At 29.7% G+C, this 22,521-nt stretch overlaps 1 protein-coding gene across 2 annotated transcripts in view; it reads right to left on the bottom strand.

Moving 5' to 3' along the window:
- LOC111636232 (band 7 protein AGAP004871-like) overlaps window positions 1-22,521 on the bottom strand; it is a 63,511-nt gene that overhangs the window by 7,559 nt on the left and 33,431 nt on the right. For both annotated transcript variants that reach the window (XM_023381444.1, XM_023381445.1), the window contains exons 2-5: window positions 7,774-7,877; window positions 2,168-2,240; window positions 1,125-1,411; window positions 2-57 (exon numbers count right to left, since the gene is read on the bottom strand). In XM_023381444.1, the coding sequence (XP_023237212.1) occupies window positions 2-57; window positions 1,125-1,411; window positions 2,168-2,240; window positions 7,774-7,877 (520 nt within the window). The remainder of the gene's footprint in view (window position 1; window positions 58-1,124; window positions 1,412-2,167; window positions 2,241-7,773; window positions 7,878-22,521) is intronic.

Here is a 22,521-nt window from a genome sequence, read left to right on the forward strand (position 1 = left end):
CATTTCTACTCGTTCCACTTTAATGCCCCAGGCATCTGTCGTCTCATCCAGAGCATTCTGAAAAAATTAATGAAAATTAATAATGAAATTTTCATTAATTCAGTCCAAATTCTTAACAGCTATATTTATTTAGAGAAAAATTACATTAACTATAAATTGTATTACAAAACATATTATTTAAAATTTATGTCGATCCAATAATTATAATTTTTAATTTAAGAATTTTATGAATTAAATAATTAATAAATTGTATTTCTTTCAATTTTTATGAATTTTATGTTATTTATGTGAATATTAACAGCTATAATAACTGAATTTATCTTGATTTCCCCACTAATATATTTTCATTCTTGCAATTTCATTACTTATAACTCAAAAGTTTCATTCAATATTCCGCAAAAAACAATTTATTTTACACATCTAATAATTTAACTCTTGTATAAGGCCCTGTACACACTAGGCGTTTTTCAACGCGCGTTTAACGCCGAGCTAACGCGCGTTAGCTCGGCGTTCGACGAGCGTTAGTTCGGCGTTTAGCACTGGCTCAGTTTGGAAATGGACGAGAAAGTAATTGATTGTGTGTGCTCCTCCATCGTCGCTATAAGGCAGCACATATATCTCAAAGCGCCCATAAAGTGCCCGCAAAACGCGCGTTTTAACAAAAATCTATAAACGCGCGTTAAACGCGCGCTTGGCGTTCGAGTGTGTACGGCTACATAGAGCTCTTGGTTCTTTAAAACGCGCGTTGAAAAACGCCTAGTGTGTACAGGGCCTAACACTTAATTTTTAAGAGAAACATGATTTAATTTTGACAAATTCAATGATCACAATTTATAAATTTCATTTAATATTCCCTGAAATATAATTCATTAGCATAAAATTATGCCATCGTGACTTTAGTTATAAAATGTAATTTTTCAAACGAATTTAAATCTAATACTAGCCAGATTTAAAGCCAATATTTTTGTAAATATTTATTTAAAAATCCTGAAAACAAGCGAAGAAATTAATAAAACATAGGTTGAAAATTAATATAAAGCTTTTTTTATAAATTATGTTTCAGGAACATTAAATATGGTATATTCTTCCGTCTTAAATGGTAAAACAACTCATTGTAATTATACCTGCATGGAATTGGAAATGGCTTCTCGCTCCGCAAGAATTTCGTGCAAATTGTGGGTACCCAACATATTTCTCAAGGTAGTCTGTGCTAGAAGGCGAGTACTGTGATGAGCATTCTCCACATTGGCAACGGAAACGGTGGCATTGTGCACTCGATAGTAAACAACAGCATCTACGGAGACGGTGACGGAATCCTTTGTAAGCACCTCTTGAGGAGGAACATCGAATGTCAAAGTACGCAGATCGACTTTGGTGTAATTTTCAATGCAGGGAAGGATGAAAAATATTCCTAAATAAAATAAATAATAATTAAGATAAATTTCAGATTGATATTATTTAGTTAAATATCTTGACACCAGATGGCAACACTATTTCAAATTTAAAACCGAACACGTTTGATTGGGATTTCTACTTCTTTACGTCAATTTTTGACGTCATTTACATGCTCATGCTGTTATAAAAATCAAGAATGACGTCAAATTTGTGTAAAATGTTTATACAGTATTTCAATCAAATGAATAAAACTGAAAATAAGAACGACAAACTGTTGGTCCTTTTTCAAGAAAGTTATTCTCATGAAGTTTTTTTGCTTTCCCCCTAGCTGAATAAATAAACGATGAGAAATACATTTCGCAGACACTCCATGTCAAATTTCGACTTAAAATAATCTAAAGAATAAAAATAAATATTCCATCAGCGATGGACTCATCTTATAATTAACCAAGTTCATTTACATAATAATTGCGAAGAGAATTACTTATGTACTGTACCTATAAAAGAAGTTATGAGTAATAAATTATCTGAGGCAGAATTATTAAAGTTTTTGCATATTTATCACTCTATAACCACAATACTTATATTTTCTCTCTAAAAACTCACTTAAAATAACATTTAGCCTCTATCCAATTTTGGTAACAGGTAAATGACCTAAAGCTTATAAAAAAACTGATTTAAAAAATAAAAGTTACTTTTATTCTATATTTTAACACATTTTCAGCTGGTGAAGAATATTTTTACATTAAAAACGTAAATAATTGATACTAACCCGGTCCTTTGGCACCTCCCTGTAAGAGTCTGCCTAGTCTAAAAATGACGGCCCTTTCGTACTCTTGCACCACCTAGTGAAAGAAAAATACAAATTAGATAATCCTGTCGATCGATACTACCTGTTAAGAATCTCCATGACGACATGGTTCAATATAGCCAAAGAACAACACAAAATTAAGGACAGATTGACAAAGCTGACCTTATAAACAACAAAGCTTTCTCGTTATTCCATCGATCGATTAATCGATTCTCCCACTCCATTACTTGGAAAACAAAACTATTACATAGAATTGAATCTATCCTTTTCTTTAAAACATTATTACTTTAGGAACTAAAAGAAATAATAAAAATTAAAGAGAGCATTGCAAATTTGACGTATCGAAACAATGGGAGTTTTAATGATCTATAGTATATACAACAGAACCGATTATCCGATCCCCTATTAACCGAAGTTCATCATTATCCGAACTGAATCCATAAATGGATACACTACTTTTCTTATACTGTAATCATAAAAGAATATTTTAAAAGATAACACGTATTACGAAATGATTTGTTTTTGTTACCATTTATCATTTAACTTTAATATAAATAATTTATTTCTCATTGAAGTGTAACTGGAATAATATACATTATCCCTATTTTAAGGTTATTATACTTACTATTGATAGATTTATAATAAATGAGTAAACACTGTTGTTCTTATATATGGTTAAATTCACTTGTATGAAAAGACTTAAAAATACGAAATAAATTTTTATACTTGTAATATTTATTCCGAAACGGCCGTGGCCACACTTTTTATCTGAGTTTTCGGTTATCCGAGGTAGCATCGGTTCACATTACTTAGGATAATCGGCTTCCACCGTATTACATAGGCAATAATCTTCATCCAAATGGAATCTTTTCAAACTTCATTACATGTTAATGAAATATTAGAAAATGTCTATTTATCAGATAAATTTTGAACTTTTAAAAGAAAGATCATTTGTGAGTTAATAAAAGTTGTTTCAAAGAAGTTTAGATAAGTCAATGCAAACAAAAACAAAAGAAAAAACTTTAGAACTTTCAAACTTTAAAATACTTTAAAAGTATTTTAAACTCCTGTTTGATTCACCTGTATAAGCACATAAAATATACATTTTAACTGAATATCTCGCATAATAAATTAGACATTCGACCAATTAACACGAGTTATTGATTAAATGCCATGTATATGTACAATGTAAAAATATATGCAAATAAAAAAACTGTATATCCAAATACAGCAAAACATTAATATATCCAAATATAGAATTCAAATCTTCAAAAATCTGTTACCCTTTAGTTTAGAATATATCCATAATAAATCAATGTTGCGGTTTTTTATATATTTTTTTAATGTCAATTTTTTAAAAAATTATTCCTTCAAAAAATAATTACTTCCATATAGATGAAAAAATATATAGACAAAAAAATGGTATTAGTATGGGAATAATAATAGGACCAAAACTTGCAGAAATATGCATGAAAGAAATGGATAAAAAATTAGCAAACCTCAACTGAATAATATTTACGGTTAGATATGTGTATGATATCATAATAATATACGACAAAGAAATGACTAATGAAAATATACTACACAACTACGCAAACACGCTAAGCAATAATCTTAAGTTTGAAAATGACATAAAAATAAAAATGAAATTAATTATCTAGACATAACTCTATACCGGGAAAATAAAACACTTTCAATATAAAACCTTACAAAAAAAGCAGCAATGTAGATAAAATTCTTAATTATAAATCGTATAGTCCTATAACAATAAAAAGAAATAATTTTATAATAGCACTTTCAAAGATATGGAACAGAACATCAAAGGCAGAAGGAAGAGAAGAACAAAAAAAAAATAAGTTAATAAATACCTTTATCTTGAACGACTACCCAAACAGATTACTAAAAAAGTGGACAACTGCATATATAAAAAACAGATTCAATGTTAAATATAAAAATGAGAATATTACATATGCTTCATTCCCCTATATTAAAGGAACATTTGAAAAGTATAGAAACGTTTTCAGAAAACATGGTGTTATATTAGCAGCCAAACTAAAAAATAAAATTAAAAACAACATCAATATCAATTAAATTAAAATAACAAAATACTAAACCAAGCGGGAGTGGTATGAGGTAAAATGTACATGTAAAAAACCAGCAATATACATTGGAGAAACAGGAAGGCAACTAAGAACCAGAATAAAAGAACATGAAGCAACAATTAGACTTAATTATAACCAGTCACCATGGACAAATCACTGTAGCAAATTTGGATGCATAAGCAATGAAAAAAGTGTAAGAATAATCCACAGGAAAAAAGACAGTTATCTAAGAAAATTCAAAGAGCACTTCGCAATTGTTAATAAAAACAAAACCATAAACCTAAATAATGGCATGGAGGTTGACAACGTGTGGAAGGAAATGGGAGGGGCTAAAGAGCAAGGAAAACGGAAAGAAAAGAAAGACAGTTAAAAATGCCTTAGGGGATACAACATCAACATTGCGTAGCTGTATGTCCAAACATAAAACAGGTTACATACAGGTATAATAGTCCACAATTATGTAAATATATCCAAATAACGAAAAATGTAATAATTGTTGTAAATAGTAAATTGTAAAATTGTAACTTTACCGTAATAATCACTGTAATAATCGAATTTCTACCAATTTATAAAAATGTAACACCTGATGAAGGGTGCAAGGTACACAAAATCTTGCACCCGAAATGCATAGTGAATAAAGAATAAAGAAGATAACACTCAGAAGTTTTTGTCTCTGATAAAATGCGGTCCAGACAAAAAAACGTCTGTTAACTTCTTCGGATCTAACCTATGATGTTTCATTAATTTTTTGAAGAAATAATTTTTAAAAAAATTGACATTTAAAAGATTACTTATGCACAAAATTATATTTTTATCTAGTACGTACTTTTTACAGATGTCAGACAGTGGCGTAGCGTGGGTGTCAGCCGCCCGGGGCAAAGGAAAATTTTGCCGCCCCCTTATTTAGGTATCTCAATTTAAAAAACTAAAATTCAGTTTCGTCACAGAATAAGTAATGAAAAATTCCGTGCTAGTGTTGCCATCTTTTTAAAATCTCTGACTCGGACGGCAGGTGAGGTTTGTTCGAACAGAAGTTCCTGACGCATGCGTATGTCATTTTGCAATGGGAAGAATAATGTGTAGTGCATGCCGGTTCAGTTAGCGATTAGGGAGAATTGGTTAGGAGTAACGTAAGTAACCTAGATGACTTAGCTGTCAACAGGTTGTGCACGAAATCCCGGACTGTCCGGATGATAACACTTTTCGTGCTCATTTCAATTGGTCCGAATCGTAGGTGCGACGAAAATAGGTGATGAAATGGTTCAAGTTTTTACAAGATATTATTATTATTTATTGTGAAATTTTGCCGCCCCCTAAAAAGTGCCGTCCGGGGCGGGCCGCCCCCACTACGCAACGCCACTGGTGTCAGATAAGCATAAATATACATCAACATTTATCAATATTTAATCTTGGTATACTACTGTATTCGTAATCCAAAACAAACTGAGAATTTAGATGATGTAAGATTTTAGCTAATAAAAGATCCTATAATGAGTCATGGTAATAGGTCAACAAAGGGTTAAGTATGGCGTGATAAGGATTATGCATTAAATAAATTTATATTTAAAAAAAGGAGCCTCGTAACATGCTTGTTAGGATTTTGCAAAGCCTAAAACAATCACTGAATAGCTATATTCCAATATTAATCTACTCCTATTTAATATCAAGAAAAATATTGATAAAATCTTTCACACTTCAAATTCAGCTTTTTAACATAACAATAAAATATTTAATCAGTTTTAATTTCGAATACTGGTAATTGTCCAACAGTTTTTCAACTAAAATGGTGACGATTTTGTATTGAAAATCATTGCAAAACGATTATTTAATTGTCTTAAACATTGGTTAAACGTAATTCAGAATTATCTACGCAAAAATACAATTACTGTATATAAATATACAGAGTAATTATATTTTTGTATAGATAAAATACAACGAGTATTATTCAATTTCGGTCCGAAAGTTATACTGCATAAAAGTAGTAATATTTTATTATCTATACATTTCATTATAAGACGGTAATTTTTGTCTTCAGGTAAATTTTACATACAACATTCGGATACATATATATACAAGTATATATTTTCTAATGTTTTATTATTATAATGCATTTTTTTAGTGTATCTTAATTCGAATGAATTTGTTTTTAAATTTCATTTTTATTTTTGTGCATGTGTATTGCTTTTGCGCGCATTGCATGTTTATCGTGCATGTACAATACAGTACATTATTGTTTCTTGCTTTTGCTTTAATGGTCTGCTATTGAGGAACGGTTCTTTCTTGTTCACTGGATGTTACTTGTATTAATTATTAATAAATTAAATAACAATAAAGACTCCGTAGTATGTACTGAATTAAAGGGTAATCTCATCTTGCATTTGCATAAAAATTTTAAGAAAATTTTACACTCTTGGTACCGCAAATGACTTATGTTGAAGGTTTTCAGGATCATCTGATATAGGCTAATATGCGTGAAAAATCCCTGAAATTTTAAAAACGAAAATTACCTATATTTAAGTATATTTTATTGAAACTGTATCAAAGTAATAACATGAGATCCAGCAGATAAGCGGAAGGAATTTTGACGTTAATCGATGTTATTTATTACACCATGCGTACTAGAAAATAGTCGACGATAACAGTTAATCGGATTTACCTTAAGCAGAGTTAACTATACGCTAAACTGTAGAGTTTCTGCGAAGACATTAAAACTGGCAATACTATCCGACAGTTGACGCCACTGTATAAATAATATTTAAATGAGGGCAATGAAAAATTTTATATAATTTTATTTCAAATTTGTAAAACAACAATATTCGAACTAACTTCATATAAAATTTGATTGCGATTAATAGAGTTTATGTTTTAAACTATCCGATATTCGTGAATGTAACTATTGATATTCAGAATCATACATAATTAATACCGAATTCAATATAAATTCTGGATCGAAATATTCATAATAATAATAATAATGCACCAAATAACCATGGCAATTTCTTATAAACAAAATAATTCATTAAAATAAAAATTTCAGTCTATATAATTTTTTAAGTAAAGAATGTAAAAAATAATTTTTTTGGCTTATTACTAATTTCTGATTGCGTATTTTTTAAAATAATTCTTCTAAATATATATTAAAATGCAACTATTTTAAATTAAAAATTTCAGCAGTTGAAACTTTTATAAATTAAAGGTATTCTGTCTCTAGACTTAAAAAATTTCGAGTACTTTTGAGACTGAATGTTGAAAAATAACCACTTCAATACTTCATTAACTACTCTTATACCGAAAAATTTCCTTTTTTGGCTGTATCCTGAAGATCTGCTTAGACAACTGAAGTTGTTCGATTAATAAATGATTTTGTTGGTAAAAGTTTAAGAGTGATTAATTAAATGAAATATCGAATACCAATATCATTTCAATATTGGAAAACTCGCCTTTATACAGAAGAGAAGAACTCACCTTAATGCAGAAGAGAAGTGAAAATGGAAAAGTGACAACTACTACTAAAGTAGAAAGAAGTGTGAAGATCCATCCACAGAATCCTAAACCAGAATCTGTATTCTCTGAAAATAAACAAATTATCTTTTATGTAGTCTATAATTGTTGGTGTATTATTTATAGAAATTTTATCTATTATACTACGATTTATCTATTATATATAGTCTTCTTATAGTATTTCTATGTATTCTAGTCATCAATCTATTACTATCTTATGTTGTACATAAGTTAGTAAACAGCAATATGCCTTATATATAATCTACGTACATAAGTCTAATACTTAGATATAGTATTTCTTTTATTTAGGCTGTAATCATAGATTATTGCTTAAACTACTGTCTATCTTTCCATAGTTTCTAGTCATTAACCTATCGTTTATTATATTGCCTTTAGGTAGCCTATACTGTTCACTGTCTTCTTTTATGCAATACAACCATTATTTTGTTGTTTAAAGTCTTATTAAAACTTTACAACCATTAATCTACTACTTACAGTTTTTTCTACTTGATCTATAATCTTTATAGTGATTCTATTATTTTATTATGCATTTGCAATTTTCTTGCCTTTTCTCTTTTTGTATATCATAAAAGATTCAACAACTCTGCAGCTCCTTAAGACTATTTCTGCGGTTCTCATTGGCATTCTCTCCCATTCAGAAAACCTTGATTAATAAGATAGGTTACTGAGTTATTACAGTAAAATCCAATTATCCGAATTAATTAGGACCTCGAGCAGTTTGGATATGCGGAATATTCAGATAATTAGATTTTTCCTTAAAATAGTCCTATTTTTATTTCTATCCAAATATCCCGTTAAGTATCCGACATAAGGGCAGCTAAATAAATCACTTTTCAACCAGTTAGAGGAGAAAACTGCTTTATAAATTGTAAATAATTAATTGTTTATTGCAGTCTAGAGAATTCAGTACCTCTTTCGCCGCTATGAATAGTTAAATATATTTTAGTCTAGTTTGATAACTGCTAAATTATGATAAGGGAGACTATACGTATATAATAATTATATGCAAATAAAATATTAACTATGGAAATGTATACAGTATCTACAAATAAATTAAGTTTATTTTCTACACTTAAAAAAATTACTTGTATGCATTTATAGTACATATATATGCATATAGTACATATATTTATAGTACATACATGCTTATTTATTTTTAACAAATTCGGAGTACAATCAAGATAATCAGAGTTCGGATTATTGGAGTTTTACCATACATCTTAACAAAATATTCACAAAGAGATATCTATACCGTAGCCTATAAGATCCACAGACAAAAACAATGTAGCAAAATTAATTGGCAGTATACTTTCGTATCAGAATATCAATTTTCTAGAGCTTAGGATAAAAAATAGTTGCGTTAGAGAAGCTGTTTTTATTTCACACAATTACTACTAGAAGAAGTGACGGAGCTATATTCCGGTTAACTGACTTTTAGGTCACACTGAAAATTATATAGACACTATATTAAAGTTGAAATAAATTACTTATTACTTATTTAGATTTATCTGTTTATTATAGTTATTATTATTACAATTGCTACTAGAATAAATAAACTATGTTTGGTCTAAAAGCATAGGACCAGCAGATGTGCGGTTGTAACTTTATGAAATGGAATATACTTGTGAAGTGGGATGATGATGCGAATTGAATATTGTAGAAATTCAGTTTGTAAATATGACCAGTCTTAACAGAATTAATTTTAAAGCATATTCTAATAAGAGCAAAAACTCAAAAAGCGAATAGTTACTATTAAAAAACAGTGGTAACAAAAGATACGAAAATTAAAATAAAACGGTACAGTTAGTAACAGAAGCTTTTTATCAACTGTGCCGTTGTGCAGTAGGTAATCACAGAAACGATCATTACACGTATTGAACCTAAAACGTTCATTATATTTTCACTGAATGAATGATATATTGATAATAGAAATACTGTATGTTTTACTTTCTTAATATCATTTTCTTAAAAATGATCCTATGTAGGCCTAATACGTTTTACGATCAATCTTAACTAAGAAATAAGTATCATTAACTATAGTTGCAGTATTTCTACAAAGTATCTTTCATTTGCACGCCGTTCTGTGTAATTATAATGTGACTGTACTGTGTATACTGGTTTTTCTCATAAAAAAAAAGAATAGGAGATTCTTGGTTTACACTATAACGATTATTATATAGAATAGTTGACGATCTTTAAATTATATAGGTTACACACACTATAATCTTCATTTATTTCATCGCTACTTTGAAGATTTTTTAGAACATTTAAAACAAAATTTGCAAATTTTTAAAAATTTTCTAAAACCGAAAAAGCGAAGTAAATTGTAAAACAAATTTTCAACAACTAGTTTCGATTTGACATTTCCATTCTTGTCTTTTCCATTACATTTTATATTTTATTTACAGTCCAAAATGCCAGTTAATTGAAAATATATTAAGAACGATTAAAACAGTTTTGAAACAGCCGCAAGACGGAGTTATATTCCGGTTAACTGACTTTTGGATCACACTAAAAATTATATAGACATTAAATTAAAGTTGAAATGAATTACATGTTTAAATTTATCTGTTTTTAATAATTATTATTCATCATCATAAAAAAATTTATAGATTACTTTCTATTTATAAATATCGAAAATAAAACTTTAAATCTAGGTCATACCCCAACAGAATAAACAACAATAACTGTTAAGCCTGTTTAAAAGAATTTATTATTTGTTACAGGCTATAGCTACTCTTCAAATTATATTGAACAGTTAAACTATTTAATTAAATATTACAAATGAACAGCGCAAACCGTCGCACTTATAACTGTTATAACAGCACTAATAATTACATAGCGCGTGTCGACTTGTTGCTCGACAACAGAACTTTTTCATTAATAATTTATATGCACAGTTCTTCGATCGTTAGGATATTATTTGTCTAATCGAAATATCTCGAATTTATCGTAAAATAATTATATAATTTGGAAAAAATCCAAATATGAAATTCAATTCACTTACCATTTCTATACATGACCATCTTATGATGAAAGGACAAGTAATTTTTGTTTATATTAGATATAAATCACGTGATTGACTGTTACCATAGTAATAAAAAACCTATAATTTATGTGGCTTACATGATAATAGATGAAAATCGAGAGTATACAAAAATAGTATATAAATAAAGTGCGTGAGGAACTGAAAAGAACGTCGCTTTGAGCAAATAAATGGAATCGATTAGCACTACTTCTACCCATAAATTCAAAAATTTAATCAATTCAATTTCACCTATAAAACGAATATTTATGCTGGAGTGAAAATTAGAATTCGCGCTAAATCTTGTAGAATTTTTTTTTATTTGAATGCGTGTCATGCACGTTTTCTAAAGTTGTGGCAAATTTTTGTGAATAAATTAAAAGTTGTACATAAATTTCAAGAACACCGACAATGGCTTTTATAAATTGCAACGGTTCCTAAAAGAACTCGTCCTGAATACCAGTCGTTTTCTAACGTTCTTGTATGGGTTCTTGTTGAATAAATTTCGAGATGTGTAAGTGATCTTCCTAAATAAATTGCAAGAACTCCTAAAGAATTGTTTCTGAATACAATTCGATTTCTAATATTCTTGTAGGATTCTAAGAGCTCTTACCATCTCTCTTCATAAATAAGTGTTCATACAAGATAAATCTATAACTAAGTCATAAGTCTTTATAAGCATTTCTTTTTTCAATATGCTTGCCGTTCTAGCATTATGTGAGTGTTCTTGATAAATAAACTTTTAGATTTCTGAAGATATTTTTCCTAAATAAACATCAAAAATATTGAAAAGTAGCTCTTAAAGTTCTAGTATTATTAACAGAGTTTTTCATGAAAAAATTTCCAAAATGCTTTTACAACAATTCTTCTTCAATGCGTTTGAGACTAACAACTCTTCAAAGAACTATTTTTAAGTAAAGTGTAAGAGCTGTTAAGAGCATTTTCTGAATGCATTTTATATCATACTCTCGAGTGCTATTGCTGAAAAGATTTAACGTTTTCATTCAACTCAATAGTTGCATATATTCTGTGTTGGGTAATCTTTAAATGAAAGATTTTAAGAAATACTATAACGTTTAAAATAAAGACTCAAACTTAACCTCTTATCATTATAAAAATAACGTTGGCTACAAACAGTAATATGAAAATTAGTTTCATACCGTAATAATTTTTTATTGGAATATTTATTGTATTTAAATTTTATTTATTTATAAATCAATCATATAATTTTGTATAATTTACAGTAAAAAGTTCTACCTCAGTTTATAGTTTAATATATAACATATGTTACCGTGAAAGACCGAAATTAGAGAAGGTCGATAGTCTCCGGTGAATGTCGACACATACAAAATACGTCGGTGAAAGACCGAATATTTGGTTATATTATTATACATTCGAACAATCGCCGGTGTATGTCGACAAGCACAGATAAATTTTGGTGGAGGTCGAAACGACACCCGAGAAGCCGATGCCGACAGAAAGGCCTGTCGCCAAATCCTTTGTTCTGTTACAACTGAAAATAAGGTGATATCTATTTGTTATACTCTGGAACACTGCTGTTTGTCAGTCTTATGCAAGGTTTGCTGATGCGTTCAATGTTTTCTTAAATTTTATTTTTTTATCCAATTTATATTGAATGGATACTGCAGTGAACTTTTTTTGAAACGTTACGTGCATTAATTGCAAGTAAATGAGAAGACAATTGTTTTTATTTTTCTCAAGAAAAGTACTCTAAAATACTTTCGGAAGTGATTTCTGCTAAAACTAAGTGCAGCACACCTTTGGATTACAGACGATTAAAACGTTTTGACGTTTTAAAAATTAGTGATGAAGAGAAATTAATTGTACGATTAAAACCAGGAGAAACGGATATACAGTATTATGTTACCAATGATAAATTGTTCAGTATACTATCTGAAACTCACAGCAGAACAGGCCATGGAGGAAGAACACGTATGCTTAAAGAATTGTAACTTAAATACAAAAATATTACATATGAAGTTGTAATGTTGTATTCAAGTTTATGTAAACAGTGTCAAATGAAACACAGTGCACCTAACAAAAGGTAATCTTGTGATACCAATGGTCAGCTCGGAGTTAAACTCAAGATGCCAAGTCGATCTGATAGGACTGTAGTCACACAAGGATGGCGAATATAAGTTCATAATGGTGTATCAAGATCATTTAACGAAATTTGTCCAGCTACTACCTTTAAAAAGTAAGACAGCTGAAGAAGTAGCATATCACCTTCTTCAAATATTTTTAACATTTGGTGCCCCATCTATATTGCATTCAGATAATGGTAGTGAATTCTGTAATCAAGTCATATCCGAACTATGTGCTATGTGGAAAGATGTTAAGATAGTTCATAGAAAGCCTCGTCATAGTCAAACACAAGGCTCAGTTGAAAGGGCCAATCAGGACATACAGAATATGTTAACTGCATGGATGAACGATAACGATACAAATAAATGGTCAGATGGTTTGCCCTTTGTACAATTTGCCAAGAACACTACATATCACGAAGGAATATGCCAAAGTCCTTATGAAGCCATCTTTGGCGTTAAACAAAAAAGAGGCATAGCATCGTCATCTTTGCCTGGCGAACAAATCGCAAATATTGAAACCGAAGGACAGCTCGAAGAAATTGTTAATACTTTTGAAGGAAATTTGAGCAGTGGCCATAACGAATACCATATTCTAAAAGAAAATATTGAAGAGGAGCTGCAACCCACCACGTCTTCATGTCAAGCCCTGACGAATTTATTTCTATAAAAAGAGCGGCCGCTAAAGAGAATCTTCTACTGCAAGCAATGAAAATGTTACAAACCTCAAAAAGAAAATTTCCTCCTGCTCAATTGATGATTGAAGTCCCTGATGTCGACCGTGGCCGTACAGATGCCCAAAATGTGTTGGCGGTTGTTGTTGGAATAGGAGACTCCGACTTTTATAAATTAGCAAACAAAAAAGGTACCCTCAAGCAGCTTTATACCCGTAATCAGTTCGTAATTTGTAAAGAAAAGTTACTTTCCATAGAGGAGATTCCTTCTCAAGAAATATCGCTGAGAGAAGCAGCTGCAGATAATTTGAAAAGTGGAGGGCAAGATTATACACGCTGTCATTGCAAAAAGAAGTGTTCCGCGAATAAATGCAATTGTAAAAGCATTTTTGAATTTCACTTTGAATTTCACTCTTGTGAAATTCAAAGTGTCACAACAGTTTAAGTTGTTGCAATAAATAAAATTGTATAATGTTAATCACATAATTTCTGTGTAAGTTTACTATTGTGTATTATTTTTCTTTTCTGATTTAGAATGTACTGTTTCTTTTAGGTTTAACAGTTTATTTACATGCGCTGTTACTTAAGCTTTCTCCTATTTTGACATATTAAAAAGTTGCATTTCTGACTTAACGTAATAAAAATATTTTTATTCAACATTCACCATCAGTACATGTTGAATGTCGACATTTGCCGGTGTAAGTGAGAAATAATGAATTTAGCAAATATTTCGTACATACACGAAACGACCGTGTGAATGCTGACATTCACACGGAGTATCTCGACATTTGCCAGATATCGGTCTTTCACAGTAACATATATATTTAAATAAATATATTTTTAACTTTCTATAAATGTAAAACTTTCAGTTTTAATCAGTTTCCTGATGAATTTTACGAATTCAAAGAGAATCACTTATAAACTCTATTAAAAATATATCAGAGTCCTTATATACATACATACTATAAGCTTATAGTTATATATTGAACTATTTTCCATATTTTCAATAGTATTAAAATTTATAATAATACTAAAATCTAGAGAATCTATATAAAATTGTATGCAAAAGAAAGTGTACAGTCTTCATAAATTAATTTTTAATTTCAAAACTCAGAGTAAATATAAAATATTAGGAATTCAAGTTGTTTTTTCTTCAAACTATTTGTTTTGATTTGAAGCGTTCCATAGAAATAGTTTTCTTCATTTATACTCGTGTCCGTGATTACTAACAAAATTTCTACAGGGCTATTTCGGTTTTGTAGAAATTTTAATATTAGGGATTGCATAGTGTGTATCCTGCGCAAGTCAAAAGAATGAGGAACTTTATAAATAGAACTTCGATCGTTCCAATTTCATATGGAAAAACACTGCATTCAAGCATTTTAATTCTTGTATTGATATCTGAATTTGTAATGATAATTTCTGGACATCCTACATAAAAAATGGACTTTAAAGAATTAATTTCTTGTTATAAAATTTAAATTCACACATAGCTGAAAATTAAAACAAAACAAGTAAATCTACTATTAAAATTTAAGCAGGTTTTAAGTAATTGTGTATAAAATTTCTAAAAATTCGGTATAAACAATCGAAAATGTTTGTTCTGGAATATTTTAAAGTGAAACCGAACCTTTCTTTAACATATACAGTATTGTATAAAATACATGAACAGAAACTCGAACTTTTACTATACTTAAATTATCTCGAAAAGTTATAGTAAAAACTTACATATAAATTGTAAGTAGTAGAAATTGCATTATTCGGAATAATGATAAAAAAAGGATATGTATCATATTTTCTCTGATTTTTGTAATAAAAAATTAGGAAAACTATGATATCGTATTTGTATTTACTGTACCATATTTTCATATATTCGAAAATACGAATTCAACAGAAAGCTTTTTAATTTCTTCATTTTTCCAACTGCATGATTAATTATAGACAGTTTTCTCTAATGATAATTCACGTTTACGTTTAATTAATAGTCGTGTTTGCTATACGAAAACAGAAATAAAACAAACTCCTCGGGGATTTGATTACATATTTTCTTTCTACGAAATTCAAAAATGAGAATAGCCCATGACGACTACATTTTATTATTTATAACATTAAATTATTTAAGATTTGCATGAAACAATAGAGCTGTATGTTGTAAAGAAGGTTCGTTCCCCTCAAAATTATCATTTTGGGGGAACGAACACAAAATTTATGGACAAAAACAAATTATGAAAGTTCTTAACGTATGCGTTTATTTTTAACAGTGAATATGTTCTAATGCAAAACATTACACAAAATGTTAAAATCATAGATTAAATAAACACAGTAAACGAAAATTTATTTTCACGCATGATTTTGCTGTTACCGAAACCAAAATTGACAAAGACCATTGCATAATGGCTCAAAATTTTTGTTTATCAGTTAAACATATATTAAAGCCCGAACTCGGCACACGAAAAAAAGAGTTAACAGATATCAGAGTTATGTACGATCATAAATTGCTCTTATTGAATATAATTATGTGAGGACCAGAAATTTAGTGCTTTAAACTAAAATTGTTTTTAATAAACTTTATAAAGACGGAACGAGAAAACAGAAAATTAAAAGAGAAAAAGGAAAAATAAAATCAATAAAAACCTCGATTCCCACGAGTTAGGTTCCGTGTTGAGATGAGTACATTCCTGTGTCACGATTGTGTCATCCGTCCCCTCATTGGACCAAAAAGATCGTCATCTCTGACGAAATCGGAGAAAAGTTCGAAAAAGAGAACTTGATATAAAAGGGCCAGGCATGATGAGTAAGGGTGTGGAAGTTATTATTGGTATCTGTGTGCGCGCTCCGATCGTCTACCTCTTGCCGAGAATCCGAACCTCCTCCTCCTCTACAAGACTAGAAGACCTGAACTTAACTGAAATTTTTCTACTCACCTGAAAAGAACTGTTCACCTAAAAAGAACTGTTGGACCTTTTGTGCTGATTTTGGACTTGAGCTCCTATAACCTAAGGTATTTATCCTGCCCGCGCACTATTGTACGTTCTCTCTCTCCGCATAAACGAAACGCGCACCCGGTCGTTAATTTGGACTAAAAATTGAATAATAACTCATGTAGTTTATGTATCGTATTTTATTCGCTGATGTAAACCCAATTTAGATTATATATAAATAAACGGTTTTTATGTTTAAAACTTCTGGAGTGCAGTTTCTTCCGTTTTTCTCTCAGTTCTCCATTCCGGGTCCAACCCTCATACCTATCCGCTCGCGCGAACTTGTGGTCTCTGTATCGACCGAAGGATACAGTGGTGTCCCTGACGAGGTATCGAAGAGATACCGACCCTATGGTCACAATTAGGATAATTTATGGTGTTACTACATATATATATACATAATTCCAGTAACGAGTTGCTTAACTTTCTCAGCAAAAAATTTAATGTTCTGGTGCCGCCATCTGCACTATTTCTATTATTATTTTTTTATAAAGTTGCCAAAAGATTAATTTTGACAAGAGAGACGAGTTTTATAAAATACTAGCTTACCCGTCGCGCATTGCTGCGATCTCAGAAGAGATGAAATTCAAGCAAACTCGTTATAATAAAATTAAATTTTCATTTTATCATTTTTATTGAAATATATTATTATTATTCGTTTTCATCGGGAAAACATTTCAAAGTGTCGTTTCAATTCTATTTATTTATTGGAGTGCTCGTGGATACACGATATTTTTTGTTTTTTCGTCTGGTGCGTACACGAATAATTCGGAAGGTTTTCCGACGCGTGAGCTGGCCACATACAGTTGTCCATGCGAGAAGCACGGATTCTCCAAATTTAGCCCACACACTTGCAGCGATTGTCAAAAGCGCGATATTCCCCATTTATATATATATTTTTAAATCCTTTATAATTTTAATTATTTAATTGCTCCTTCCTCTCTTCCTTGGCATGTTGGGAAATTTCTGATAGTTAGATAATAAACCGTTTTATTGTAATTTGTCTTTTTAAATTATTTCGAGTCGATATTAAAATTTGAAAAAGGGCGATACCTAGATCGGTAAAATAGGCGAATTTCTTCCTACAACTTCGGTCGTTGTTCGGGGTACAGTTAAGATTTTAACGAAGTTCGAGCGAAAACATAATTAGCAAAAAAAGTCGAAATAAAGTGATTAAACAAAAATGATTACAAATATCGTAAATAACAGTTCACAAATGCATATATAGAGACATATATATTTTTGAAGGGGGGAAATGGTCTTCACAATTTGAAATCGATCAAACACACTATGCGCGAATGCTCGTGTAAACGCGCGCCATCTATCGTAGGATAAATGTACTTCGCGGGAGTGTATTAAAAAACTTCCCGAAGTTTCATGGCAATCGTACTATGCCACAAACCTTCGCCGGAGTATATTAAACAACTTCCCAAAGTTTCATGGCAATCGGATAAACGGTGTGGTAATGCATGAAGGACATAGGACACACAGACACACAGACAGACATACATTCATTTTTATATATATAGATTGTAAATTCTAATAACGAGTAAAAATCTTCATTAAACCCGATCCCTCTCGAGATATGACACATGATCCACCTCTATCTCCCCATTCCCTTGACTTTTAACCATCAAAATTCAATATCATCACTCTTCATAATACATAAGACTCCCGCAAACTTTCAGACATTTTCGACAAAAGACACAGTTATTAAGCTTCAAAATGGTGAACAAAATTGTGCCCCACGCACTAACGTCCATACATACAGAAAAAAACTCCTGAATATTTTTGACTTTCTGGACGTTTCAGGGTGTCCTAAGTCCAAAAAATGTAAAAATCTTTGAGGGTCAATTTTTGACCAATTGCCGTACTTTCTCTGTTATATATAACTGTCGGAAAAGTAATAATAATTAGAAAATGCTACAAAAAAATTATATTAATAAATATTAAATTTAATCACTTATTTATTTTTTAATCATAAATATTCATTGTAATTATATATTATTTTCTGTTTCGTCTTCTGATTAATTTGATAGATTATTATAAACTAAATTTATAAATTTATCTTTTCAATATTCGTGTTTAACAAATAACAAATATATTATTTGATTTATCACGTTATATTTCTGTGTATTTTTTAAATACATTTTTGGTCGTGTGTAAGTAAAATATGAGGTCATTCAACCTATACGGCGCATGTAAACTGGTCACGTAAAATGTCAGATGGAGCCTTCTATGATTAAGAAGTAAAGAAGAATTGAGACATTTTTCGAAATTCATGAATTTGTCAACGTCAGATTTCTTAATACAGTTTGAACGCTTCAGCAAAAATAAAAGTTTAAAATAGACAGAGACGGCCAAAACTCAGTTAACCATATACTGAGTGCCTTTAGATTTATTTGCATGTATACTGAATTTAAACAATATGTTTTATTTTTACAAAGTTGAAGTCTATTACTTATAAAATTTAAGTAGCACAACGTATTCGAGTCTTAGAAAAGTTACCTAACTTTTGAGCCACCATATTTGTATAGAGTACCTTAGCGATTGTGTTATGTTATTTCCAGTTAGGCCACTGAATTTATTATTAAGATAGTGCCTTTGATTTAAATTTTGTTCCTTGAAGATCAGACATAAGAACATACGATAATTCACTTTGGGGCATTCTGAAAGAAAAATTTCCAATTTCTTATAACAGTTGAAGACCTAAAACAGCTATTTAGAATTGCTTCAATAAACTTTAAACTATCAATATGAAAGATGATGTCCAGGAGAACAGAAAGGAAAAATTAAAATATGTGAAGAAAGAGAGTATACAAATAAATTCGAAAATGCATGAGGATTTTATGGTCACTCTACCTAATCGTTTAAATAATAATATATAGAATAATTAAAATTGTTGATTAGAACACTGAAGATCATTTTATCTTGACGTTCTTTCCACTTTAAATATTAAATTTTCTCCTGTATTAAAACGAGTGTAACAAATTTGCATTAAATTGATAATTTTTAAACAAATTAACATATTTATTGACTTTCAGAATATTTTAATATCAAAATACCAATAAATTTGTCTCAATTATTTCAGTTTTCACATTGGTTTCAATTTATTCATTCGATAAGCTCGACGTAATCAACTATCTAATGCTTAATTAAATTAAAGAATAAATTTTTTAAAACTACTCCCTTAAAAGTATTAACTTAAAATTCCTTTTAAGTGAATATATATATAAACTTTTATGTAACAGAGCTCAACGTAAAGTTTTGGTCATATAAATTTTTAATTAGTGATTTGAATAAATTTACAGAGATTTGAAATAGGAGCTTAAAATAGACAAAACACAAAATTAAAATCAGAGAGACTAGACAGTAATAAAATTAAACTTTTTATTTTTTTTAGACGAAACTCATATTTAAGGATGTTGCAAGGATTGAAATTTGATATACATGATAAAAATACACAAGTATAGATAGAGAATGGATACTTTATAATAACAAATTTAATTTTAAATGTTAAACACATTATAAAATTTTGGATTTCAACCCTTTGATATTTTAGTTATTTCTACTATTTCAAATTATAAATGATAATGAAGGAGAAATTTTAAACTCTCCTCCGTGCGGATACTAAGAAAGCTTTTCCGTATCCATTATAGATTCGACCAGACTCATAAAGGAGGCGACCGGCTGATGGAGACGGCCCTACATATCTACGACAGAGCACCCATAAAAATAGGGTAGTTGTATTCTTATTAGTTTAATTCTACAATCCTTTATGCATGTATAGTATTTCCTATAACAGACAAATATCCAAAGTATTAGTTCAATAATAAATTGTGCGTGGTTAACCTTTGGATATTTGTTTGCTGTAGGAGAGAGATACTATACCTGACAAAGAATTATAGAGTTAAATTAATTCAAATTTCATATTTTAAAGAACTTTTCTTAACACCAGCAAAACAGTAAACAATTAGTTTTTTTTTACATTTTTATAAAAAAAGAAAAGAGCAACAAACTTTATAATTAAAATAATTGAAGAGGAATTTTATTAAAGTATTTTATTAAAAAATTAAAATGATATTTTTAGTACAGTTTTATTATACAGAAAACAGAAATATATTTCAAATATTGTTCAAATAAAAATAGATAAATTATATTTATGTTTGTTTCAATAGGTTGATATTGAATTCAATTAACTGTTTTCACGACAATGTTTCCGAATCAGAAATTATTACTATTTACAAAATTTTCTCTCTTTGTCTATATAAATGTAAATGAATCATAAAATATGCATGAATTTACAAAAATAAATGCATAAAAGAATAATAATTGCATAATCAATTGCTTCTAGCAATTACACAAATAATAAATATGCCAGATTTTTGAATTTGATCGTATATAATCTTACTTTCATATTAATTTCATATTTTATGAGTAAACAGAGTTATCACATTAATTAAAAACGAAACTACATTATTATAAATATGTAATATAAAATTAAAGTAAAATATAAAAGAATTTTTAAAAATCTAGCATCGAGTTGCATAAACAAGTTCTGGCTATTATGGAATTTTATTTAAAAATAACTTATACTGTATTAGTAATCATAATAAATAAAATTGTGTGTGGCGCCATCTGTTATAAGATTTCGTTATAAATTTTTTAAAATTAATTAATAATTATAAAATAGCAAAAGGCTTAATTATATATGTTACCGTTAAAACTCGAAACTCGTTAATCTGCAGATTAACTATAGTGATCCGTTAAAGTTGTGAAAATTGTTCCATTTCTCAAATTACCTAGATAATGTGCAGAGTATCTAGGTAATGTGCGGATTCCTACTAGGCACTCAGTAAAGTGAAAATAAGATCTTTGCCACAAATAAATGTACCACAAATAGGTGTGCTTGTCGCAGAAACCAATTGCTATGAAATTCAAAGTGTCACCAATCTTTAGACTGCACAATTGGATAATGTTACCTATGGTGGGTAAAATGGCGGCTCGTCTCTGATTCCAGCAAACAGAAGAAAGGAAACAGTGGGGACACAGGTTCAAACCTAACCTAACCTATTCTAATAATTTGGTTGGTAATAATTATGGTAATTTATTAATTAATTAAAATAGGTTAGGTTAGGTTAGGACAGAACGTGCGTCTCCACTGTTTCCTTTCTTCTGTTTGCTGGAATCAAAGACGAGCCGCCATTTTACTCACCATAGGTAACATTAACTGCACAATTACATCATGCGATCACCAGAAAAAGTATGATAACTTTATTATTTTTCGTCTCCGGTCCAAAAGTAGGGTATCGTTGAAGTCGTCTCGGTCCCCTCAGTTCAGATAGATACTCAAAGTCCCGAAATTCCATAGGTGGTTATCTATATAATAATTTCCCTAATTGTATTAATATTTTAAATCGTTTGATTTTTTGTATGTTTTTTAATTGGTTGATGATTGATTCTATCAACTAATTTGTCGATTGTTTGATTGTATTAACTTGATTCTTTAGATATCGAAAATTAAATAAAGAACATTATGTTAATTTAAGCGTACAGAAACGTTGCTGTTGTTTCAGCAAAGATCTTATTTTCACTTTACCGAGTGCCTAGTAGGTAATTTGCAGATTACCTAGATAATCTGCACATTACCTAGGTAATTTGAGAAATAGAACAATTTTAGCAACTTTAACGGATCACGCTAGTTAATCTGCAGATTAGCTAGGTAATCTGCAGATTAACGAGTTTCCGAGCTTTAGCGGTAATATATATATATAACTGTAAATGCTAATTACGAGAAAAACTTCGTTAAGCCCGATCCATCGCGATATATGACACGTGACCACCGTTATCTCCCCCTACCCTCGACCTTTCACCACCAAAATTTAACAGTATCAATGTACGTACCA

Source organism: Centruroides sculpturatus, unplaced genomic scaffold, assembly GCF_000671375.1.
Source record: "Centruroides sculpturatus isolate CEXI.00-Female unplaced genomic scaffold, Cexi_2.0 scaffold477, whole genome shotgun sequence".
NCBI classification, from domain to species: Eukaryota; Metazoa; Arthropoda; class Arachnida; order Scorpiones; family Buthidae; genus Centruroides; species Centruroides sculpturatus.